This window comes from Camelina sativa, chromosome 1 (genome assembly GCF_000633955.1).
Source record: "Camelina sativa cultivar DH55 chromosome 1, Cs, whole genome shotgun sequence".
Taxonomy (NCBI): Eukaryota; Viridiplantae; Streptophyta; class Magnoliopsida; order Brassicales; family Brassicaceae; genus Camelina; species Camelina sativa.
The window spans coordinates 22,464,872-22,486,119 of record NC_025685.1 but is presented as its reverse complement, the minus strand read 5'-3'; the positions used below and the strand labels follow the sequence as shown (position 1 = coordinate 22,486,119).

The following is a 21,248-nucleotide window of genomic DNA, read 5'->3' as shown; positions in this document are numbered from 1 at the left end:
GCTACTTAATACGTGTTTGACAATGATTGCAAGGAACTTTGAATGCTAGATTTTGTGTTTATATTAAATTGCTAGATTATGTGGTGTAAGTGGTTTATCGATCTTTCATTGCGAGTTATGTTCATTGGGAGTTTTGGACTAGACGAATGTTTAAGTTCATGTGAGTAGTTACGATCATCGTTACTGAATAAACATGTTTAATCATGCATCCCAAAAGTCTAGAGAAGCTTCCATTGTGGTAAGCATTTAAAAATATCGAAGACAAGTCATGCTCATCCGATAGAGTAGCAGGGTAGAGTGTTACAGTTGTTCTCTTGTGTTGTTAAAGTTCAATATTTATTGTGTTTGCGTTGTTACACATGCCACTTTCTTGAAATTATTGTTAGATTTCAATATTTATATGATTCTTGTTACACATGTCATTTTCTTGGAATTATATATGTTTGAACATGAGTTAAAAACTTTATATTTTCTTGATTTCTTATAATTTATGTGTGGGATAGTAGAGATTTATTATAAGGGTTTCATCTTTGTTTACCAAACAATTGATTTTGTGCACATTGTAGGATCATGATGATTCAAAGGATCTCCTCCTCTTATAAGCGACGAAAGGTCTCTTCGGTTAGAGATTTTCCACAGTTTATTGTTAAAAAATGAGAGAATTGAGATTGGTAGTGATGTAGTTGCTCTTACAAGTGAGACAAAAGAGGATTTAGATGGTCATGAAGATAGCAATCGTGTTGGTGTTAGTCATCACAATTACCATAGCCCTAAGGAAGCCGAATCGTTTGATTTGATTATGAAGAAAGCTGGTTTCAATATAACAACTATCGGCAATGTTGGGAATTGAAAATTTTCTCTAGCTAAGAGGAAAATTCCTTTATTTTCTGAAAGTAAAGTGAAACAATTAGGAGCTGAGGAAAGTATTAAGCTAATGGCTTCTCAAAGCAAAAGAAGACTTTATTTTGGTAACTTTCACAAGGATCCTTCGGTAGCCAGAATTGTGCCAAAATATAAGTATTCCCCAGCGAAGAAGAATTTGTGTAATGCAACTGCATTAAGACCAAGAGCTAATGATGTGCAGAAACATGGATACTCACCGGCGAAGAAGAAGTTGAGTAATTCAGTTGCGGTAAGACACAGAGTCGATGCTTATAAACCAGCTCAACACAAAGACGAAAGACAATTGAATAAACTTGGAGTCATTCCAACTATACAACAAAACCAGATATTCAAATATCTTAGCCCACGAGAGAAAGTTCACAAGGTATTCGATTGTGACAATGCAATACGAAAAGGTGAATCCAAGACTGCCAAAAGTAGGATACATCACCAAACTCGTACTATTCATAGTGAAATGGGGATGCAAGTGAACTGTCAAAAGATGATTGGACCAATCCCTGGAGTCGAGGTTGGAGAAAATTTTCAATTCAGAGCAGAACTTAATGTAATCGGTCTTCACTTCGACATCATGGGTGGGATTGATTACATGAAGAAAGGAACCATGGAAGTAGCTACTAGCATTGTTTCATCTGAAGGTAATGATTACGACGATAGATTTGTTAATGGTGTGATGATCTATTGTGGTTAAGGAGGTAATGTGAAGAGCAGGGATTAGAAAGCAATCAAAGATCAGAAGCTTGTTGGAGGAAATTTGGCTTTAGCTAATAACATTAAGGAAAAGACTCTAGTGCGAGTGATCCTAGGCAAAAAGAGATTGGATCATAGAGGAAAGGATTATGTGTATGATGGGTTATATATGGTTGACAAGTATTGGGAAGAGAAAAGGCCTCAAGGTAACACTATTTTCAAGTTTAAGCTTAGCAGGATAGCTGGTCAACCTTCAGTAGACTTTTGAAATGTTAGTGTGATAAACTTTGTGTCTTTTGGTTTTCTGTACGATTGTACTTCTTTAGAACATCAACATTGGTAGAAACTCTATGAATCTCTCAAATATATTATTTTCATATTTTTTAATATAGTTTAACTATTATTTAATTCAAATTATAAGAAAAAAAAAAGACCAATCAGATCAGGATATGTGTGAAAGAAGTCTCTAAAGAAATCTTCATGGGTTATAAATGAGAACCATAGACCTGCGAGTTCAGATATTCGGGTTAGGTCGGGTCGGGTTTCAGGTTTTTTTGGTTATTTAATTTCTTTCGAATTGAACTGATTTGTTGGGTTTCTCTTGTTGAAATCGGTTGAAACCGGTTAAATCTGTTAAAACCGCTTTAATTTTGGTTTCTTGCTATACTTTCAGTATAATTTTTGTTTAATCGAGTTAATCGGATAATCGATCGATTAATCAGGTCAGATCGGGTCAGGTTAGGTAACCATACATAAATCTCAATCTCTCTGAATTGAACCAAATGCCAAACCGGTTTGAACCGAAACTTGCAAAAAATCAGGTCGGATCAGATCGTGCACAACCAGCGCCGGCTCTAGGGGTTTACCAGTGCACCAGATCGTGCTAATTTAACTTTTTTTCTTTGCATTTTAAGTTTCTAAAAGTTAGATAACTGTAAAATAGGGTCTAACTTTCGAAAAGCTTCAATATAGCACAGGGTCCAATAATTATTTGAGTCGAGACCTGGGTACAACATTTCTTAGGTCCGAAGACTTTTTATATCTAACCAACTATAGTACCTTTTAAAAGTGTTTTCGTAGTGACATTTTTTACTACAAACACGGTTTTTGTTATAATTTTTTTTTTTAACTATACCACCATTCATAACTACAAACATACTTCTAATTTGTTTACCCATAATTCCACTCTTTTATGATATCTTAACATTTCTTCATTTCTCTCTATCTACAAAATTAATGTTTGAGACAAAAGTTCACAACTCATTTACTTTACCAAATTAAACTAATTTTAGGATTTATTGGTATCAACACATAGTTTTTTTAGTTGACTTAGGATTCACATTTTCAGTTTCTAGAATAGTTTGAGAAGGTCGAGAACAGTTAATCATATTTCTTCTATCTAAAATGGATAGCAAGTAAACATGATTTATTAATTAGTTTTTTTCATTTATTATAACTAGGACTCAGACCCTCCGCGATGTCGCAGGGAAAATATTTTAGAAAAAAAAATTTAAATTTTAAATTATACATTATAAAATCATTTGAATGTAATAGAATAATTTGAATATATAAACATAAACTGTTACTAAAAACACAACCATCAAATTGAAAACTTATAACAAAAAATATTATGTAGAATAGACGCAATTTTGCAAAAAGTATTGTTTACAGTATAATAAATATATAAGATATTTTATGAATATATAAGATATTTTATAAAGAATTATGATAAAGAGATACAATTAAAAAATTATTATGAAAAAGTGATCCTAACTGAGAATATTGATCTAATGGTTGTAATGAGTAAATATAATTTTCTATTATATAATTATAATTAAAAATACTTTAATAGTGAGTGAAACTGTATCAACGAAAAATTAAAAATAAAATACACAACTTTTAAAAACAAAATAAAATTATTTAAAATAGTGTTTAACGAAAGTTACGATAAATAGACGCAACTGTAAATTCTATATTAAGTTTAATTAAATTTACTATATTGCTATAATTATTTCTAAAATTTGGTTCAGATTATAGAATAAATTTGAATATTAGATATTAATATCCAAATTATTTAGATTCAACATAAAACGGAAAATTTGTTTCAACGAACAATGATTTGTTAGTTATGTTAGTTATTGATGAAGAGATAAATATATAAAAAGTTCAAAACACAAGACTATTTAAATAGACACACCTATTAGAACGAAAAATGTGATAAAAAAATATGAATAAAATATAGTGAAAAGACACAACTCTATAATGAAAAGATACAACTGTTTGAGTTTTAAAAAAAACAAATAAAAACAATTTTTTAACAAAAAAAATACTAGAAAAAAATTGCAACTGTTGTTCGCATTTATTCAGACTATTCTTATATTTTTAAATATTAAACTATTTTTTAAAGAAAAGTTACGGTAAATAGATGCAAATGTAAATTCTTTATTAAGTTGTATTAAATTTCTCTATTGCTATAACCATTTCTAAAATTTTAGTTAGATTATAGAATAACGTTGAATATTAGATATTAATATTTAATTATTTAGATTCAACATAAAATGGAAAATTTGTTTCAATGAACTTAATAGTTACTAATGAAGAGACAAATATAAAGAGAGTTCAAAAGACATGACTATTTAAATAGACACACATTTTAGAACGAAAAGTTATGTTGAAAAATATAAATAAAATATAGTGAAAAGGCACAACTCTACAATGAACAGATAAAATTGTTTCAATTTTTTTTTTCAAAAAACAAAAAAACAAAAATTTTACGAAAAGTTATTACGAAAAATCGCAACTATTGTGTCTACATTGGATTATATTTATACCCCATATAAACTGTTTTTAAATAAAATGCATCTTTATTACCATATTGAAAAGTCAAATTCAAAAACTCGCTATATAATACATCTAACTCTTGGAAAAAAAACTCCAGGTATTTTCATTAAATTTTTATATATTTAAAATTTACTAAAAGTTGTAAATTAGATTTATCATTCCAAAAATCTTTTGTTAAATCAAAATTGGAGGAATTTCTTTACTTTTAAAAGAATGAATGCTAGAGAATAATTTAGAAAGCTGTAAAAACCGTTGAGGTTGATAGTTTATATTATTTTGTGTCATGATAAAAAAAAATGAAAACAGTTCAAAAAAACATATATATATATATAGATTTTAAAAGATATGAATATTCGAATAAACATAACTCTACAATGAACAGTTGAAACATTACAAAAAAATGTGACATTAAAAAATCACAACTTTTTGTAAAACACAAAATTTAATTTTTTTACAGATTTTTTTGGAAAACTATCCAAAATGTACGATTGAAAAAACACAACTTTTGGTGTCATTTATTCGGATTGCTATTGTATTCATCATTCCAAAAATCTTTTGTTAATTAGATGATTTTCTTGACTTTTAAAAGAATGAATGCTAGAAAGTAATTTAGAAAAATTTATAAACCGTTGAGATTGAAATTTTTGTTGATTTTGTGTCATGACATAATGAAAACAGTTCAAACCGATAAATATATATAGATTCAAAAGATATGAATGTTCCGATAATCACAACTCTACAGTGAACATTTGTAACTCTATAATGAACAATTGTAACTTTTCATAAATAACTGTTTTAATGATCCATCACGACTAACTGTTAGTCGCATTTTTTTTATTGTTATTATATATATATATATATATATAGATATATATATATATATAGATTGAAAGATATATATCAGATGATATAAAATAAAATAAAAAACTTCAAAGGCAAGGATAATAACAAAAGCATTTGAGGGTGTAGTGGCCTTCTGGTTTGACGCATCGACCCAAGCCCTTCCGTTTCTGTAGGCACAGAGCGCTACAGTTGCCAGCACCACAATCTATTATTCTTTTAAAACCTCGTTGCATCGCCCTCGTTTATTCAAACTCATTCACCATCATCCCTACACAAGTATAATCATAATAACATATTATCAGTTTCTTTTTTGTTTTCGAAAAATATATAACAATGATGAAGAAAGCACAAACGATGGATTTGGTCATTTTGTGTGATAATTTAGAGTTTTTGAATTACAAATATAATGGCAATAGTGGTCCTGGGTGGTAGTGCACAAATATATATGATATCAGAAAATAAAAGAATACGAATTTCTGGAGATTCTATTGATGAATATTGGTAATATCTCACTTAAAGAAATTGTATCCTTTGTCCAAATTTCCTAACCAATTTATAATTCATATTTTCTTATAATATAACCAATTTATAAAAAAAGATATATTTGTTTCATAAGAGAATCTTCCGATATGTGGTTTTCAATTATTATATTATTTAATTCCAAGTAAATAAATTTGTATTTCGTTAAACTATGTAGTTTGGTTTTGGTTTTGGTTTTGGTTTTATGGGTTTTTTTGGTTTCATAAAAACTAAATTTATACTGAAATTGTATGTAATTTGGTTTGGTTATGATCTTTTTTATGATTTTATGGTTTATCGGTTTAGTTAAAAAATAAAACCATATGAAAACCTCATGTATTTCGATTCGGTTCAGTTTGATTTTGGTTTGGTTCTGGTATTTATTAAATTATTCTATGTTTTTACAAAAAAATAAGTTTGTTGCATAAACTAAAATGAACGTATAAAATAAATAATATGTCGATAAGTTTGTTGCATAAACTAAAATGAACGTATAAAATAAATAGTATGTCGATAATTAATTAAACATAAATAAAAAACAGAAAATGCAAAACCCAACAGGGAATATTGTTGTGCTATTGTGATATTTGGTTAATGAAGAGCTGATGTTGAGCCCCCCAAAAAAAAACAATTTTAGACCATCTCCAACTCATTTATTTTTATCTTTAAACTTCATTTATTAAAAAAAACTTTTCCAACCCCACTTCATTTTCATCTCCAGAGTGGAGATCTCCGTATTTTTGAAGGATTTTGATTCATTTCTCCACTCCATTAAAAATAAACTTGATAAATTTTATTTTAATAACTAATGAATATTGTGTAATAGAATTTTGTTTTATAATAAATATAAATACAAAAAAAATATGGCAAAAATGAATTTGGAGGAAACATATCTCCAAATAAAGTAAAAAACAAAACAGAAATGGGAAATGCTCCTAATTTATGATTAAAGTTCAGAAATATGAATACTTTATTCATAAATACTCCCAAAGCCCAAGCGTTTTCTGTTTACAGAAAGTGAGAAAACAACAGGATTTGTTTATAAAAGACAACAGCATTTGTTTTTTTTTTTCGGTCAAAACAAAAGACAACAGCATTTATTTTAAACATTTAAAACATGTGTACATTTTGCAGTCCAAATTACAAATTAAACTGATTTATACGTATTAGCAGAAAACACTTGGGCTTTGAATGGTTGAAAAATTTCATGACTAAATAAATAGGGGACAGTAAATGAGCTGTAAAAAAGAGTTCCACCACTTTTAAGTAGAGTAAAAATATGAACGTTTTTCTCTTCAAATTAGAGTATTGTATAAATACATTTTGTTAGCACATTTACTGTGATTGAAAACAATTTTACTATACCAAATGTCATCCGACCAGTCGATCACACCTTTCAAAATTTTCTGTCTTTTTTATCTAAACAAAATCACAGATAATATATACAATCGCTTTGATGTGACATTGTTAACTAAGAAATGTATTACTTGTTTTGTCCAAAATATATATATATATATGTGTGTATTTCTTGTTTACTCGTTGGACTGATGATATTACATCAGTTATAACATCAGTTCATAAAGCTTGGCCAAAAAACGATAGTCAACACACTCTTCTTAATAAGTCAATAAGGTTAACAATCGCGTTTTCTTTCAGAAATAATCGCGTTTTATTACAAAAATAAAAATATCTAATAACGATGTCCGCGTGTTCAGAGATTTTATAGGATTCACATAGGACCACATGTATTGGAATATTGATCACTCACGTATGTTTAGGGATTGGATTAGTTAGTTTCCTTTCCTCACTTATGTATATTCGAGAGTATCTTAGCATTTAGGATCGAAGATATGTTCTTCTGTATATATGTAAATGAATCATTTCCATTGTCTATGATTCTTCATGGTATCAGAGCCTAAAACTTATTTTCTTTGAAAAACCGTATAAATCAAACAGCAACACGAACGCGACCCGAAACATGAACCTGACCGAGGACACGAATCCGATCACGAACAACGCGAATCCGATCTCGACGAAAACGAATCCAGCGACAATGGTCCAAAACCTGAACTTGAACCCGATCCAGAAACCGATTGAAGTGCATAGGAGGATGATCTTTCTATGCAATCTCAAGGCATGTGCGAATTCTATGAATAGTGGTGGCACACAACATGTGGTGAACGTTAATTATGTGATCACAGACCATGATAGAGACGATGTGAGTGGTTTGAATGATGACCAGTGGCAAGCCATGAAGACGCTTCTAAATGCGGAAAATACAAGGTCCACCGAACAACTCATTGGTAAAAGTTCTAATCCTTCTTGGATTTTAGATACAGGTGCTACACATCACATGACAAGCAAGTTAGATGTGTTAACTGATGTGAGAGAGATTGACCCCGTTCTGATGACGTTGGCGGATGGTAGAGAAAGAGTAACCACTAAAGAAGGGACAGCATGGTTAAGCTCTAATCTGTGTTTGCTATCAGTTTTTTGGGTTGAGGAGTTTTGCTCAGATCTAATCTTATTGGGACAACTAATGGATGAAAATGCCTGTGTGGTTCAGATGGCTCCTCACTTTCTACTTATTCAAGACCGTGTAACAAGAGCAGTGGTAGGAGCGGGTAAACGTGAAAGAGGAACGTTTTACTTTCGTGGTGTAGAAACAGTGGGAGCTGTGACAACAACTGGTGGTGACAATGTATTAGAGTTGTTGCACAAAAGAATGGGACATCCTTCATCTAAAGTACTCGAGTTTCTTCGGGGTTTTGATTATGGGCGCTTGACTAAGTCACCCGCAAAAGCTTGTGATGTCTGTCTTCGAGCAAAGCAAACGAGAACTTCTTTTCCTCTTACAACTGGAATTTTCGAGCTAGTGCATTGCGATTTATGGGGTCCATATCGAATGTCCTCGTCTTCGGGTGCACGCTACTTTCTAACAATAGTAGACGATTACTCTAGAGGAGTATGGATTTATCTCTTGAATGATAAAGCAGAAGCACCAACACAACTAAAAAATTTTGTAGCGATGACAACCCGTCAATTTCAGAAAGATGTGAAAGTTGTAAGAAGCGACAACGGATCTGAGTTCATTTGTTTAACTAAATTCTTCTCGAGCCTTGGAATTGTACATGAAACGTCATGTGTTGTCACACCACAACAAAACGGACGAGTTGAGAGGAAGCATCTATTGGAATACAATCCAAGTCTCACATCTGAAGTTTGATAAAACTATTATTAATATATAAAGGGTCAGGGCCAATCTACTAATTGTCAATTGGTTTTTAGTTAGAAGCCCAAGATAAGCCCAAGATAAGCCCAAATTTAACATGGTATCAGAGCCCAAGGTTCAAGTTCTGGTGGACCTAGAAAAGTGGATACGTACATGCCTCTTATTAACCCGAGTAATGGGGGCTCAAGAAGGGGTTTATTATCGGTTCAAGTGAGATCGGTTCGAGATAGAGTTATCATCTCGAGGAGGCGTGTTAAAATTCCATATGTGGTACTTGGTTTGATTGTCAATTGGTTTTTAGTTAGAAGCTCAAGATAAGCCCAAATTTAACAGCATCGTCATATATTAAATGTCGCAAGAGCATTGAAATTTCAAGAAAGTCTTCCTATAGAGTTTTGGGGAGAATGCGTGTTAACGGCAGGTTATCTAATTAATCGTACACCAAGCTCCATTTTGGGAGGTATGACGCCGTATGAGCGAATCCATGGGTGTGCACCATCGTATGATCACCTGTGTGTATTTGGGTCATTATTCTATGCACATAATCAGAAAAGCAAAGGTGAAAAATTCGCACCGAGGAGCAAAAAGTGTGTTTTTGTTGGATACCCACATGGAAAGAAAGGATGGAGATTGTACGATCTTGAAGAGAAGATTTTCTTTGTCTCACGTGATGTCGTGTTCAGCGAAAACGAATTTCCGTTTGCGCTTGAGGAAGAAGAAAAAGCTGAAACTCTTTTGGTGCCAAGAATCGGAGCTTTGTATCTAAACGAAGAAGAAGAGGTACGTGACTTAAGGGTCACTAAATCAAACAAGCCCAATTGATGTGGTCTCTAGAGATGGGCCTAATTTGTCAAGTCCAAATGTTACTCACGACACCACAATCCCAACTTCACCAACGGAGAATGTTAACATCGAAATAGAGCCTGCATCACCGAATTCACCACCAAACTCGACTTCTCCGATTTCATCACCTGACACAACTCCGCCCTCATCACCGGTTCCTCAAAACGAAGAAGAAGAAATCCAGATTTCGGAGGTTGTTCCACTCCGCCGCAGCCAACGGCCACACAATCCGCCAGTCAAATTGAGAGATTATAAGACTTATACGGCTCAGACAAGCTTACTGGGTAATTCTAAATCTTTGTATCCAATTGAAAATTATGTGAGCTGTAAACGTTTTTCAGCTACACATCGGGCATATCTGGTTGCAATCACAGATGGTGTTGAGCCAAAGACGTTTCAACAAGCGGTTAAAAGTAAAGTATGGAACAATGCTATGGGTTCTGAAATAGCTTCTCTTGAGGAGAATAATACTTGGACCATTGAAGATTTGCCTCTTGGAAAGAAAGCAATTGGTTCGAAGTGGGTTTACAAGATTAAACATAATTCTGATGGCTCCATTGAGCGATACAAGGCGCAATTGGTCGCTCTAGGAAACAGCCAAGTTGAAGGTAAAGACTATGGTGAAACCTTTGCTCCGGTTGCCCGAATGCAAACAGTCCGTATATTCTTGGAAGTGGCTGCAGGAAATAATTGGCCTGTACACCAAATGGATGTGCATAATGCCTTTCTCCATGGAGATCTAACCGAAGAAGTTTACATGAAGCCCCCACCTGGTTATTTTGCGAGTGATGAGAAGAAAGTTTGTAGATTACGCAAGTCTTTGTATGGGTTGAAACAAGCACCTCGATGTTGGTTTGAAAAGTTGACGACGGCTTTGTGCGAGTACGGGTTCGAACAATCTCTCTCAGACTACTCTTTGTTTGTTTTTGCTCAAGGTGGGATACGAATACATATTTTGATTTATGTTGATGATATGATCGTTACTAGCAACTCCCATAAAGCTATGCATATCTTCAAAGAATATTTGGCTTCTTGTTTCAAGATGAAGGATCTCGGTGCTCTGAAATATTTCTTGGGAATTGAGGTTGCCAGAAGTTCAAAGGGATTTTACTTAAACCAAAGGAAATATGCTTTGGATATTGTCCACGCCGCAAGCTTGTTGGGATGCAAACCTGTCATGTTTCCGCTAGAGCAAAACCACAATCTCTCTCGTTCCACTTCACCTTTGCTTCTGGATCCAGAACCGTATTGACGTCTGATTGGGAAACTGATTTATTTGGTGTCTACACAACCAGATTTGGCTTATTGTGTACATGTCCTAGCACAATATATGAAGACTCCAAGGGAAGACCATTGGCAAGCAGCATTACGAGCTGTGTGTTACTTGAAAGGGACTGCTGGCCAAGGTATTCTTTTAAAAGCACAAAACAATTTCCACATTACATGATGGTGTGATTCTGATTGGTCGAGCTGTCGAAACTCAAGACGTTCAGTTTCTGGGTATTTTGTTTAACTTGGAGAGTCACCAATCTCATGGAAAGCCAAAAAGCAAGACACCGTGAGCATGTCATCTACGGAGGCAGAGTATCGCACCATGGCATACATCACCAAAGAGCTTTTGTGGCTGAAACGTGTTCTACAGGATCTTGGTGTACCTCATGCTCAACCAATGCGTCTTTGTTGTGATAGCAAATCAGCAATATACATCGCCACAAACCCTGTCTTCCATGAGCGTACGAAGCATATCGAGAATGATTGCCATTTTATACGCGAAAAAATTCAGAAAGGTATTTTAACACCAGTTCATGTGGATAGTTCTACACAGTTGGCAGACATCTTTACCAAACCACTTGGTGGGCAATGATTTGACGATTTTCGGGACAAACTAGGCATTATGAACCTACATGCTCCTGTTTGCGGGAGGGTATTGGAATATTAATCACTCACGTATGTTTAGGGATTGGATTAGTTAGTTTCCTTTCCGCACTTATGTATATTCGAGAGTATCTTAGCATTTAGGATCGAAGATATGTTCTTCTGTATATATGTAAATGAATCATTTGTCAATAAAACAGACAGAAATATTCTTTCCATTGTCTACGATTCTTTAACATGTCTCCGTGGTATATATAAATCCCTTTGTTTTCAAATCATCATACAACATCCACACAACAAAAAATGGATCCAACAGATGTTCCCTCGTACGATCAAGACAACAATTTCATTCCTTATGTGACAAGAGATGAAGAGCCTGTGATCATGGTTTCTGCTTTGCGACAAGTGATATCAAACTTCGAAGGTGACACTTCAACATGCGAATCTCGTCTTCCATCTTTGAACGCTGGTCCTTGTCCTCTCTCTGGTATCACCCGTTGCAACGGTTGTGTATTCCCACGGCACGAAGATACCATGGAGAAGAAGGAGAAGAAGTTCAAAGGAGTGAGGAAAAAGCCATCAGGTAAATCAGCTTTGAGAATATTGTTTCTACTAGTTTATGTATATATTTTCTTAAGCAATCAGCTAACTTGTATATATTCCAATAATACGTTATGTTGATCGGTATGGTCCAGTAGTTTATGTACTTTCATATGTATACCATCAGGTACCTTGTCGGCGGAGATATGGGATCCGAGTTTGAAAGTAAGAAGATGGCTTGGAACGTTTCCAACAGCGGATATGGCTGCCAGAGCCGGCCACAGGTACAAGCGAAGCAAGCAAGTGCTTGCGGCCGATAATATATTAAAAACAATTCGGCCTTAAAATTAAGTAGGTATAGGTAGTCTAGTGGTAGTATTTAGGTATCTCTCACCTTCACTTACCAGGTTCGATTACCTAAACTATCAGCTTTCTGATATAAAAGAGATCTTAATATATATATATATACGTATGAGATTTCTTAGTACTTGAATGAGTGGTGGAGAATTAAAGAAGAGAAGGAGAGTAATATTAAGAGAAGGAAAGAGGACTTGTAATAAGAAAGCAAAAGTTGTATTCCACGACCACATACAATGTTTCCTCTCATCACATATTTATAGGCACACAATTAAGGATGAGTCACTTAATCAAAAGAGAGAAACATGACAAGTGTTAAAACATGTGTCATATTTAGTGATGAATAATCACTTCTTTATAACACTCCCCCTTGAATATTCATCACTAGAGAATTACGTGTTGCCTCGTTAAAAACCTTATGATGGAAAAACCCATTGGGATAAAAACCATGATAAGGAAAAAAAAGTACAGTGACGTAATCTCCCCCTGGAAAAGATATGAGTGGTCTTTTCTTTAAAGATCTCGTAGATGACGCATTCCGATGCTATGAATATGCTTCCTGAATATGGTAGTCGGAAGCGATTTTGTAAAGAGATCTGCTGCGTTATCACTTGATCGGATATATTGGATATTGACTTCCTTGTTCTTCTCGAGTTCTTGAGCGTAGGAGAAGAATCTTGGAGGAATATGTTTTGTTCTGTCGCTCTTGATATAACCTTCTTTGATTTGAGCGACACAAGCTGCATTGTCTTCGTATAGTGTCGTTGGCTCCTTACTGCTGATCATTCCACTTGCATCTTTTATATGGTTTGACATGGATCTGAGCCATACACATTCTCTGCATGCTTCATGAAGCGCTATTAGTTCTGCGTGGTTCGAAGAGGTGGCGACCAAAGTCTGTTTTTGTGAACGCCACGAGATTGCAGTTCCTCCAATTGTGAAAACGTATCCAGTTTGGGATCGAGATTTATGTGGATCCGATAAATATCCTGCATCTGCAAAACCAACTAGACCAAACGTAGAGTTTCTTCGATACAACAATCCCAAGTCAATCGTACCTTGAAGATAGCGGAATATGTGCTTAATTCCATTCCAGTGCCTGCGGGTAAGAGCTGAGTTGTATCTTGCAAGTAAATTAGTTGCAAATGCAATGTCTGGTCGGTACAATTTGCAAGATACATAAGTCCACTGATAGCACTCATATAAGGTACTTCGGGACCAAGTATTTCTTCATTCTCTTCACAAGGTCTGAATGGATCTGTATCAACATTCAGAGACCTACCGACCATTGGAGTACTCAAAGGAGTCGCTTTATCCATATAAAAGCGCTTTAAAATCTTTTTCGTATAATTTGACTGATGCACAAATACTCCATCTTGGAGATGTTCTATTTGAAGACCGAGACAAAATTTTGTCTTTCCAAGATCTTTCATTTCGAATTCTTCTTTCATATGAGTTCTAGCATCATCAATCTCCTTTTGAGTTCCAATTATATTGAGATCATCAACATATACAGCAATGATCACAAATCCCGATGAGGATTTCTTTATAAAGACGCAAGGGCATATTTCATTATTTACATACCCTTTCTTCAATAAGTAATCGCTTAAGCGATTATACCACATGCGTCCGGATTGTTTTAATCCGTAAAGTGATCGCTGTAATTTTACCGCATATATCTCATTAGGCTTTTCCTTTAAAGTCTCAGGAACCTTAAATCCTTCTGGAATTTTCATGTGTATTTCATTATCCAATGATCCATATAAATACGCTGTCACTACATCCATAAGGTACATTTCTAAATTATTAGAAGCTGTTAGACTCATTAAGTACCTGAATGTAATTGCATCCATGACCGGAGAATATGTTTCCTCATAATCAACTCCCGGCCTTTGAGAAAAACCTTGTGCAACAAGTCGGGCTTTATATCGTGTTATCTCATCTTTCTCATTTCTCTTTCTCACGAAAACCCACTTGCACCCAATAGGTTTTATATCATTAGATGCATTGACAATAGGTCCGAAGACATTTCTTTTATTAAGGGAGAACAATTCAGTTTGCATTGCACTTTTCCGTTTCTCCCAGTCAGGCCTTTGTTGGCACTCTCACAGACCTTGGATCAGGATCATCATTTTCATAATTAATCTCTTTAGATACAGAAAAAAGAAAATATTCCATTATCATCATCGATTTCATCTCTAGCCCATAATTTTCCATCTTGGGCATAGTTAATAGAGATTTCATAATTTTATGTATCGTCTTCCTGATGACTTTTCTCTTTACTTGGTTTCTCTTGAACCTTTTCATTTCTGTCTCTCATTTTCTTTTTCTTTCGGGGATTTTTATCTTTAGAACCTATTGGCCTCCCCCGTTTCAATTGAACTTTAGGCTCATTAACCTTTTTCCCATCGATTTCCTCTCTAGGAATTTCAACTCTTGATGGTGCATTTGCAGCGGGAATATGTGATTTTGTCACCCTTTTTGTATCTGTGAACGCATCTGGTAATTGATTTGCCAAATTTTGTAAATGTACAATTTTCTGAACTTCCAGCTCACGTTGATTCGTAGGGGGATCAAGATGTACCAAAGATGGTGTATTCCATGTAATCTCTTTTGGTACCTGTTTAATTCCTCCCCCTAACGCTGGAAATTCATCTTCATTAAAATGGCAATCAGCAAAACGTGTTGTAAACATATCACTAGTTTGTGGTTCAAGATAATTTATGACACTTGGTGATGCATAACCGACGTATATTCCCAATCTTCTTTGTGGCCCCATTTTTGTTCTTTGCGGTGGGGCTATAGGAACATAAACCGCACATCCAAAAACACGGAGATGAGAAATGTTTGGTTCTTGACCAGACGTTAATTGTAAAGGGGAATATGTATTGTATGCACTTGGTCGTATTTGGACCAACGCTGCAGCATGCAATATAGCATGATCCCATATAGAAATTGGGAGTTTTGTTCTCAATATCAACGGTCTAGCAATGAGTTGTAACCGTTTAATTAAAGATTCAGCCATGCCATTTTGTGTATGAACAGTGAGGGACCGGATGTTCAACATCAATTCCCATTGACATACAATATTCATTAAAAGCTTGTGAAGTGAATTCACCATCGTTATCAAGCCTTATTTTCTTTATGGCATAATCAGGGAATTGTGGTTTTAACCTGATTATTTGGGAAATGAATTTGCGAAAGCCGTATTTCGTGTTGTCAAAAGACACACATATGACCATCTACTAGATGCGTCAATCATTACCATAAAATAACGAAATGGCCCGCATGAAGGGTGAATAGGTCCACATATATCACCATGTATTCTCTCTAAGAATATTGGCAATTCATTCCCGACTTTGGTTGGCGATGGCCTAATTATGAGTTTTCCTTGAGAACATGCATCACATGAAAACTCACCAGAACAATAAATTTTCTGGTTTTTTAACGGGTGGCCATTAGAATTTTGCACAATTTTTCGCATCATGATTGAACCAGGATGTCCAAGTCTCTCATGCCAAATCTTAAACGTATTAGTAAATTTTGAGTTTATTGTAACATACGATGCGAATACATTTATTTTTGTGCAATATAATCTAGAGGATAACATTGGTAACTTTTCCAATATATGTTTTTCCTCGGATTTGATGCAAAGATATTCAATGTCATTCTTATTCATAGTCACTATATGATATCCATTTCTTCGGATATCTCTGAAACTTATCAAGTTTCGTTGAGACTTAGGGGAATATAATGCATCTTTTATTTCAAATTTTGTTCCCCTTGGCATTGAAAAATTGGCTTCGCCAAAACCCATTATAATCTTTGCATTTCCAGATATAGTGCTCACGCCTTTAGCGGAGTCATTCATTTTGAGAGAGGAGAAATATTTTTTATCTCTAAATATTGAGTGCGTTGTAGCACTATCTGCTAGACACATTTCTTCATCCTTAATCTCAAAAGTTGACATTTTCTCAAAAGAGTGATCTGTATAGAAACGGTTGGATCGGTTGGAGCAGAGAGACGATCGTGCTGATAACGTGATATAAAAGAGATCTTAATATATATATACGTATGGGATTTCTTAGTACTTGAATGAGTGGTGGAGAATTAAAGGAGAGAAGGAGAGTAATATTAAGAGAAGGAAAGAGGACTTGTAATAAGAAAGCAAAAGTTGTATTCCACTCATCACATATTTATAGGCACACAATTAAAGATGAGTCACTTAATCAAAAGAGAGAAACATGACAAGTGTTAAAACATGTGCCATGTTTAGTGATGAATAATCACTTCTTTATAACACTTTCCATTTTTTTTGTAGGCATAATATTATAGCTTTAAATTATTTTGAAATATATATATATCTTATAAATTATTAGTATTTAGAAAACGAAAATAGAAAAAAAAAATCAGTTAACCCTAGCCAATAGCTATCATAGCTTCTTCTTCCTTCTTCTTTCTTCCTTCTTCTTTCTTCCTTCTTCTTTCTCCCTCTACCCACTCTACTAATATTTTATACATCCTTAAGGTGAAGGTATGTTAAACGAACTGAAACTTCTGAAATTGATGAGATTTCAGAGGAGATCAAACAAAAATAACAGTGATGATGTCCATTGAAAGGAGTTTGGCAGCAAAACTTGACTATGAAACCTTGATGGATGAGTTTGCAAGTAAAAATGCAAGGAGAATCATTTTCACACAAAAAAATTTTTTGATCTGTAATGCTTTAGAATTTTTTGTGCTTTTGTTAAAACTATCCAGATTTATTATTTAGTTTGATAAAAAAAATAGTTTAAATATGTGCAAATCAGCCTTTTTTCAGTTTGCTTGTAGCCACAAAAAAACATAGCGCCGGCTCTGATGGCTGCACATGCTTACAACGATGCGGCGGCTGAGCTTGTCAGACAAAGACCTGCAGCAAGAGGTGACACACAAAAGGGAGAGAAAACTTCCACCAAGAAGATGACGGTGGAAAATGACTGAGAAATATTAACGGATCGTAGAAGGTTATTCATCAGGATGAACCATCTTACTTGCTTCACAAGCAAAAAAGAATTTTTAGGGGATAGTAAAACGTTTTTCTGTCAGCAAACCGAAGTATAATGGTTTGATTTGGATTGGATTGGATTGGATTGATGATAGAACCGAAGTATGTCAGTTGTGTTGTCTTGTGTTTTTATCCACCCTGTATTTCAAATTGTGTGTATTTTATCTATTTGGTTTGGTTTTATTGTGGTTGATTATATATATATGTAACCAATGGTAATAAAAGTTAATATATTATAGTTAGACGTGTTAACTATAGTATGCCATAAAATAAATGGCAACAACATTTGTTTTTTTGTTAAACAAAAAGACAACAACTTAAAAAGAACAATTATTGGAATAGAAAAAAAAAATGATAAGTTGTTTAGAGGTCTTAAGAATTCACTTACTGAAATTCTATATGTAGCCAACAAAGAATGTGACTACATGACGCAAGGTTTCAAGCAAACCGAGCACATACACGTTCTCTTAACTTAATGTAGCTCTATCTTCTCTTGCTATGGCCTATGTCGATATCCCGTGGAAGACGGAAGACCAAACTAGTGGCGTCGGCGTTGGACGTTCTACAGCTACTATGCAATGGGACAACGAATTTTTTTGGCTTTAATTACAACAAAGTCATTGAAGTATTTCCTCTTTATCTTCAACATGGTGATATATTCGATGGATCTGACCAAAGTGGTATCTGATTATGAAGAATGGCTGGCATTTGCTCCCAAACTGAGCATTTTAGAAACTTTTCTCGTTTTCTTATGAAGTCCAACCTAAATAAATTCATTAGTAAAAAAAATAGTGTACGTTAAGCTTCTTATTTTTCCTATACTAGGTTTTGAACCCACGCCACGCGTGGGTATATTTGATATATTTTGATGAAAACTATATATGATTGATGACGATAGTAAAATATTATCTTATAAAAAATTTAAATTTGTATTAAGGAAAATTTTCAGATACATAATTTTTTGAAATATAAAAATCAGTTGTGTTATAAAATCAAATCTGATAAAAAAAATCATGAATTTAACTCGACATCCAGGCGAGACGAATTAAACTGATGACCTCACATATCCTAAACCATTTATTTGACCACCAGAAAAACAAAACAATTTTATCATCATGAATTTAACTCGTTTTCATATTTAATTGATCGCTACCACCTATGTTTTCGTGTTTTTTATTCAAAGTTTTCTTATTTTTCATATTCTTTCTTGTCATTTCTATTGTCAAATTTTGTGGTAATCGTCATCATTAATTTTACTGTCTAGTTCTTCGCTATACTCTTTTTCTTCTTCATCCTCGTCAACTTCTTCACTTTCTTCCACTAAAAAACCTTTTTTTTAGACTACCACACAACTTGTTAATCCATCAAACTCCAAGAACAAAATCATTTCTTTTCTCATAAAAATAAAAAATAAGATAAAAAATAAAAAATTAATGAACAAATATCAACTTATCTATAAAATCATACACAAAAATATGTTTTACAGCTCATAAGAAATAAAAAGCACAAACGTAGATAAATAAGATAAATTATGTTTTACATAAATATTTATAATATTTTAAACATTTAAAATTTAAAAATTATAATATTTAAAAACTTTTTAAAAGCTAAGAACTTTTAAAATTATAATATTTAAAAACTTTTGAAAAGTAAAAACTTTTAAAAGTTTCAATATTTATAATATTCAAACTTTTAAAATTTTTAAATATTATAATTTATTTTTTTGAAACTTTTGAAAGTTTTAATTTGATCAAATAAAAAACCGTATCAAACCGAATATACTTTTAAGTTTGGATGCCTGATAAATCAAGTTTTCCTGCTCATTCGTTGTTGGAAGCATATTAATCTTATTTATACTGGTTCTGAACCATTGTCTAAAACTTTTATAGCCGATGTGGGATATTGTGCATAGTTCTTTTATTTCCATGAATTTAAAATTTTCCTTTTTCTAAAAAATTCTGGAATTTTTTTTAAAAAAATTAATGAATGACATGTCAAATCCTAATTTGTTGTTTAAAACAATTCTGAATATAGAAAATTCTGGAGATTTTAAAAAATGTTAATTAGTGAAGTGTTTAATCACAATTGGAGGTTTAAAATTTTATGTGGACGCCTTTAAGAGCTTATAGCTCTTACTTTTTATTAGTATAGATTTAAACTTACATTCCTTATTAGCTGTTATTTGATATAATTTTTAATTTGATAAATCGATTAATAACTAAATGTGTTTGTGAAAAAAAGAAAGTTATTGAACTAGATTTGAAAAATAAAAGTTAAGTGTTTATGAAGTTCTATGGCTGAATTTTTTATGTTTGTTCAACAGTAAAAATTTAAAATGTAACTACTAAGTTATTATATATATATATATATTGTTTTTTTTTTTCAAAAAGTTACAGTATTGTATGTTTAATATACTTCACTTCACCTATTTTGACATCCCTACATACATGTTGATCATATGACATTCATGATAAAAAAAAAACTACCTATATTTCTACCATGAATATCATATAATCATAAATAGAAAATATAGGGACTGAATCTTCGTGAGTAATGGAAATAAAATAATTGGATTTTTTCTGAATAATGATTTATTATTTTCTTAATGAAATAAGCATATGGCAAATTGACAAATTATATAATGTTGTGTGACTTGTGTGAGATCTACTTTTGTCAATCTTTTCAAACAAAATAAAATAAAAATAAAAACAAATCAGACAAAAAGAAGGAAATTTTCTACATTTATTAAAAAAATAATTAATAAAGAAATACAGTACTTAAAGAAGACAATTAACAATTACTATTTAAAGATATGAAGAAGATCAAAAGCCACACGACTACTACTATATACATCTATCTACATATTAACTGTATCTTCTCTAATACATTTGTACATTCAATCCATGAATGTGTAAAAAAGACAGCGAGCTTCAGATTGATCCGTGAGGGGAACGAAGAAGAAGAAGAAGAAGAAGAAGAAGAAGAAGAAGAGGGGAAAGCAAAATCAAATTCCTCTCCATTACTTTGCGGCGGCAATCCCACAACGAATCTCCTCTCTCTCTCTTCTCGGGGGCGAGGAGAGAGAGAAAGAGAAGCAGAAGCGACATTGTCTTTGAATTGATACCTCTCAGACACACAGGTTAATGTGTTTTTTTTCTTATTAAAAGGTTGTGTTATGCTTTTGTCTGCTTCTGTCTTCTCTAGATAACATCGATGGGAACACAACAACAACAATAACAACAACAACAACAACAAAATAAAATAAAAAAGTCTCAATTTTTATTTTTTTATAAAAAAAAAAAAAAGGAATTGTGTTCTTGTTCGACGTGTTGGACTCTGACGTGAACTCGTTTTTGTTTCCATGTGCGATGTGTCTATCAGATTCTGCGTTTCTCTCTACCAACATCGTGACTCTGCTCTTGTCCTTCTTATTTCATACTCACGCTTGCTCTCTTCTTCCTCTGCAACCTCTAGATGTTCAATTCCCTTCGTCTCGTCTCGTCTCGTCAATGCTGTTTAGCTCAGAAGCTCAATCTTTGATAACAATCTAATCGACAAATG

At 33.2% G+C, this 21,248-nt stretch overlaps 2 protein-coding genes and 1 pseudogene across 3 annotated transcripts in view; all 3 read left to right on the top strand.

The window, feature by feature from the left end:
• Window positions 571-1,858, top strand: LOC104710875 (annotated as a pseudogene).
• Window positions 12,047-17,870, top strand: LOC104710861 (ethylene-responsive transcription factor ERF120-like). Its single transcript, XM_010427521.1, has 3 exons — window positions 12,047-12,326; window positions 12,471-12,543; window positions 17,500-17,870. The coding sequence occupies exons 1-3, from the start codon at window positions 12,047-12,049 to the stop codon at window positions 17,621-17,623; spliced, it is 477 nt and encodes a 158-aa protein (XP_010425823.1). The 3' UTR covers window positions 17,624-17,870.
• Window positions 20,500-21,248, top strand: part of LOC104701848 (ABC transporter C family member 5-like) — a 7,677-nt gene continuing 6,928 nt past the window's right edge. Inside the window, exons 1-2 of one of the 2 annotated variants that reach the window (XM_019229281.1) lie at window positions 20,500-20,826; window positions 21,069-21,245. The gene's annotated coding sequence lies outside the window, so the exon portion shown is untranslated. Of the gene's footprint in view, window positions 20,827-20,948; window positions 21,246-21,248 lie in introns of those variants that run through there. The other variant, XM_010417603.2, reaches the window with a different exon arrangement.

Bases quoted from the DNA above. Each gene is read 5' to 3' on its own strand.
- LOC104710861 (XM_010427521.1), top strand. From the start codon at position 12,047: ATGGATCCAACAGATGTTCCCTCGTACGATCAAGACAACAATTTCATT. The intron at 12,327-12,470 runs GTAAATCAGCTT...GTATACCATCAG, and splicing joins AGTGAGGAAAAAGCCATCAG to GTACCTTGTCGGCGGAGATA. The intron at 12,544-17,499 runs TATGGCTGCCAG...AGCGCCGGCTCT, and splicing joins GGAACGTTTCCAACAGCGGA to GATGGCTGCACATGCTTACA.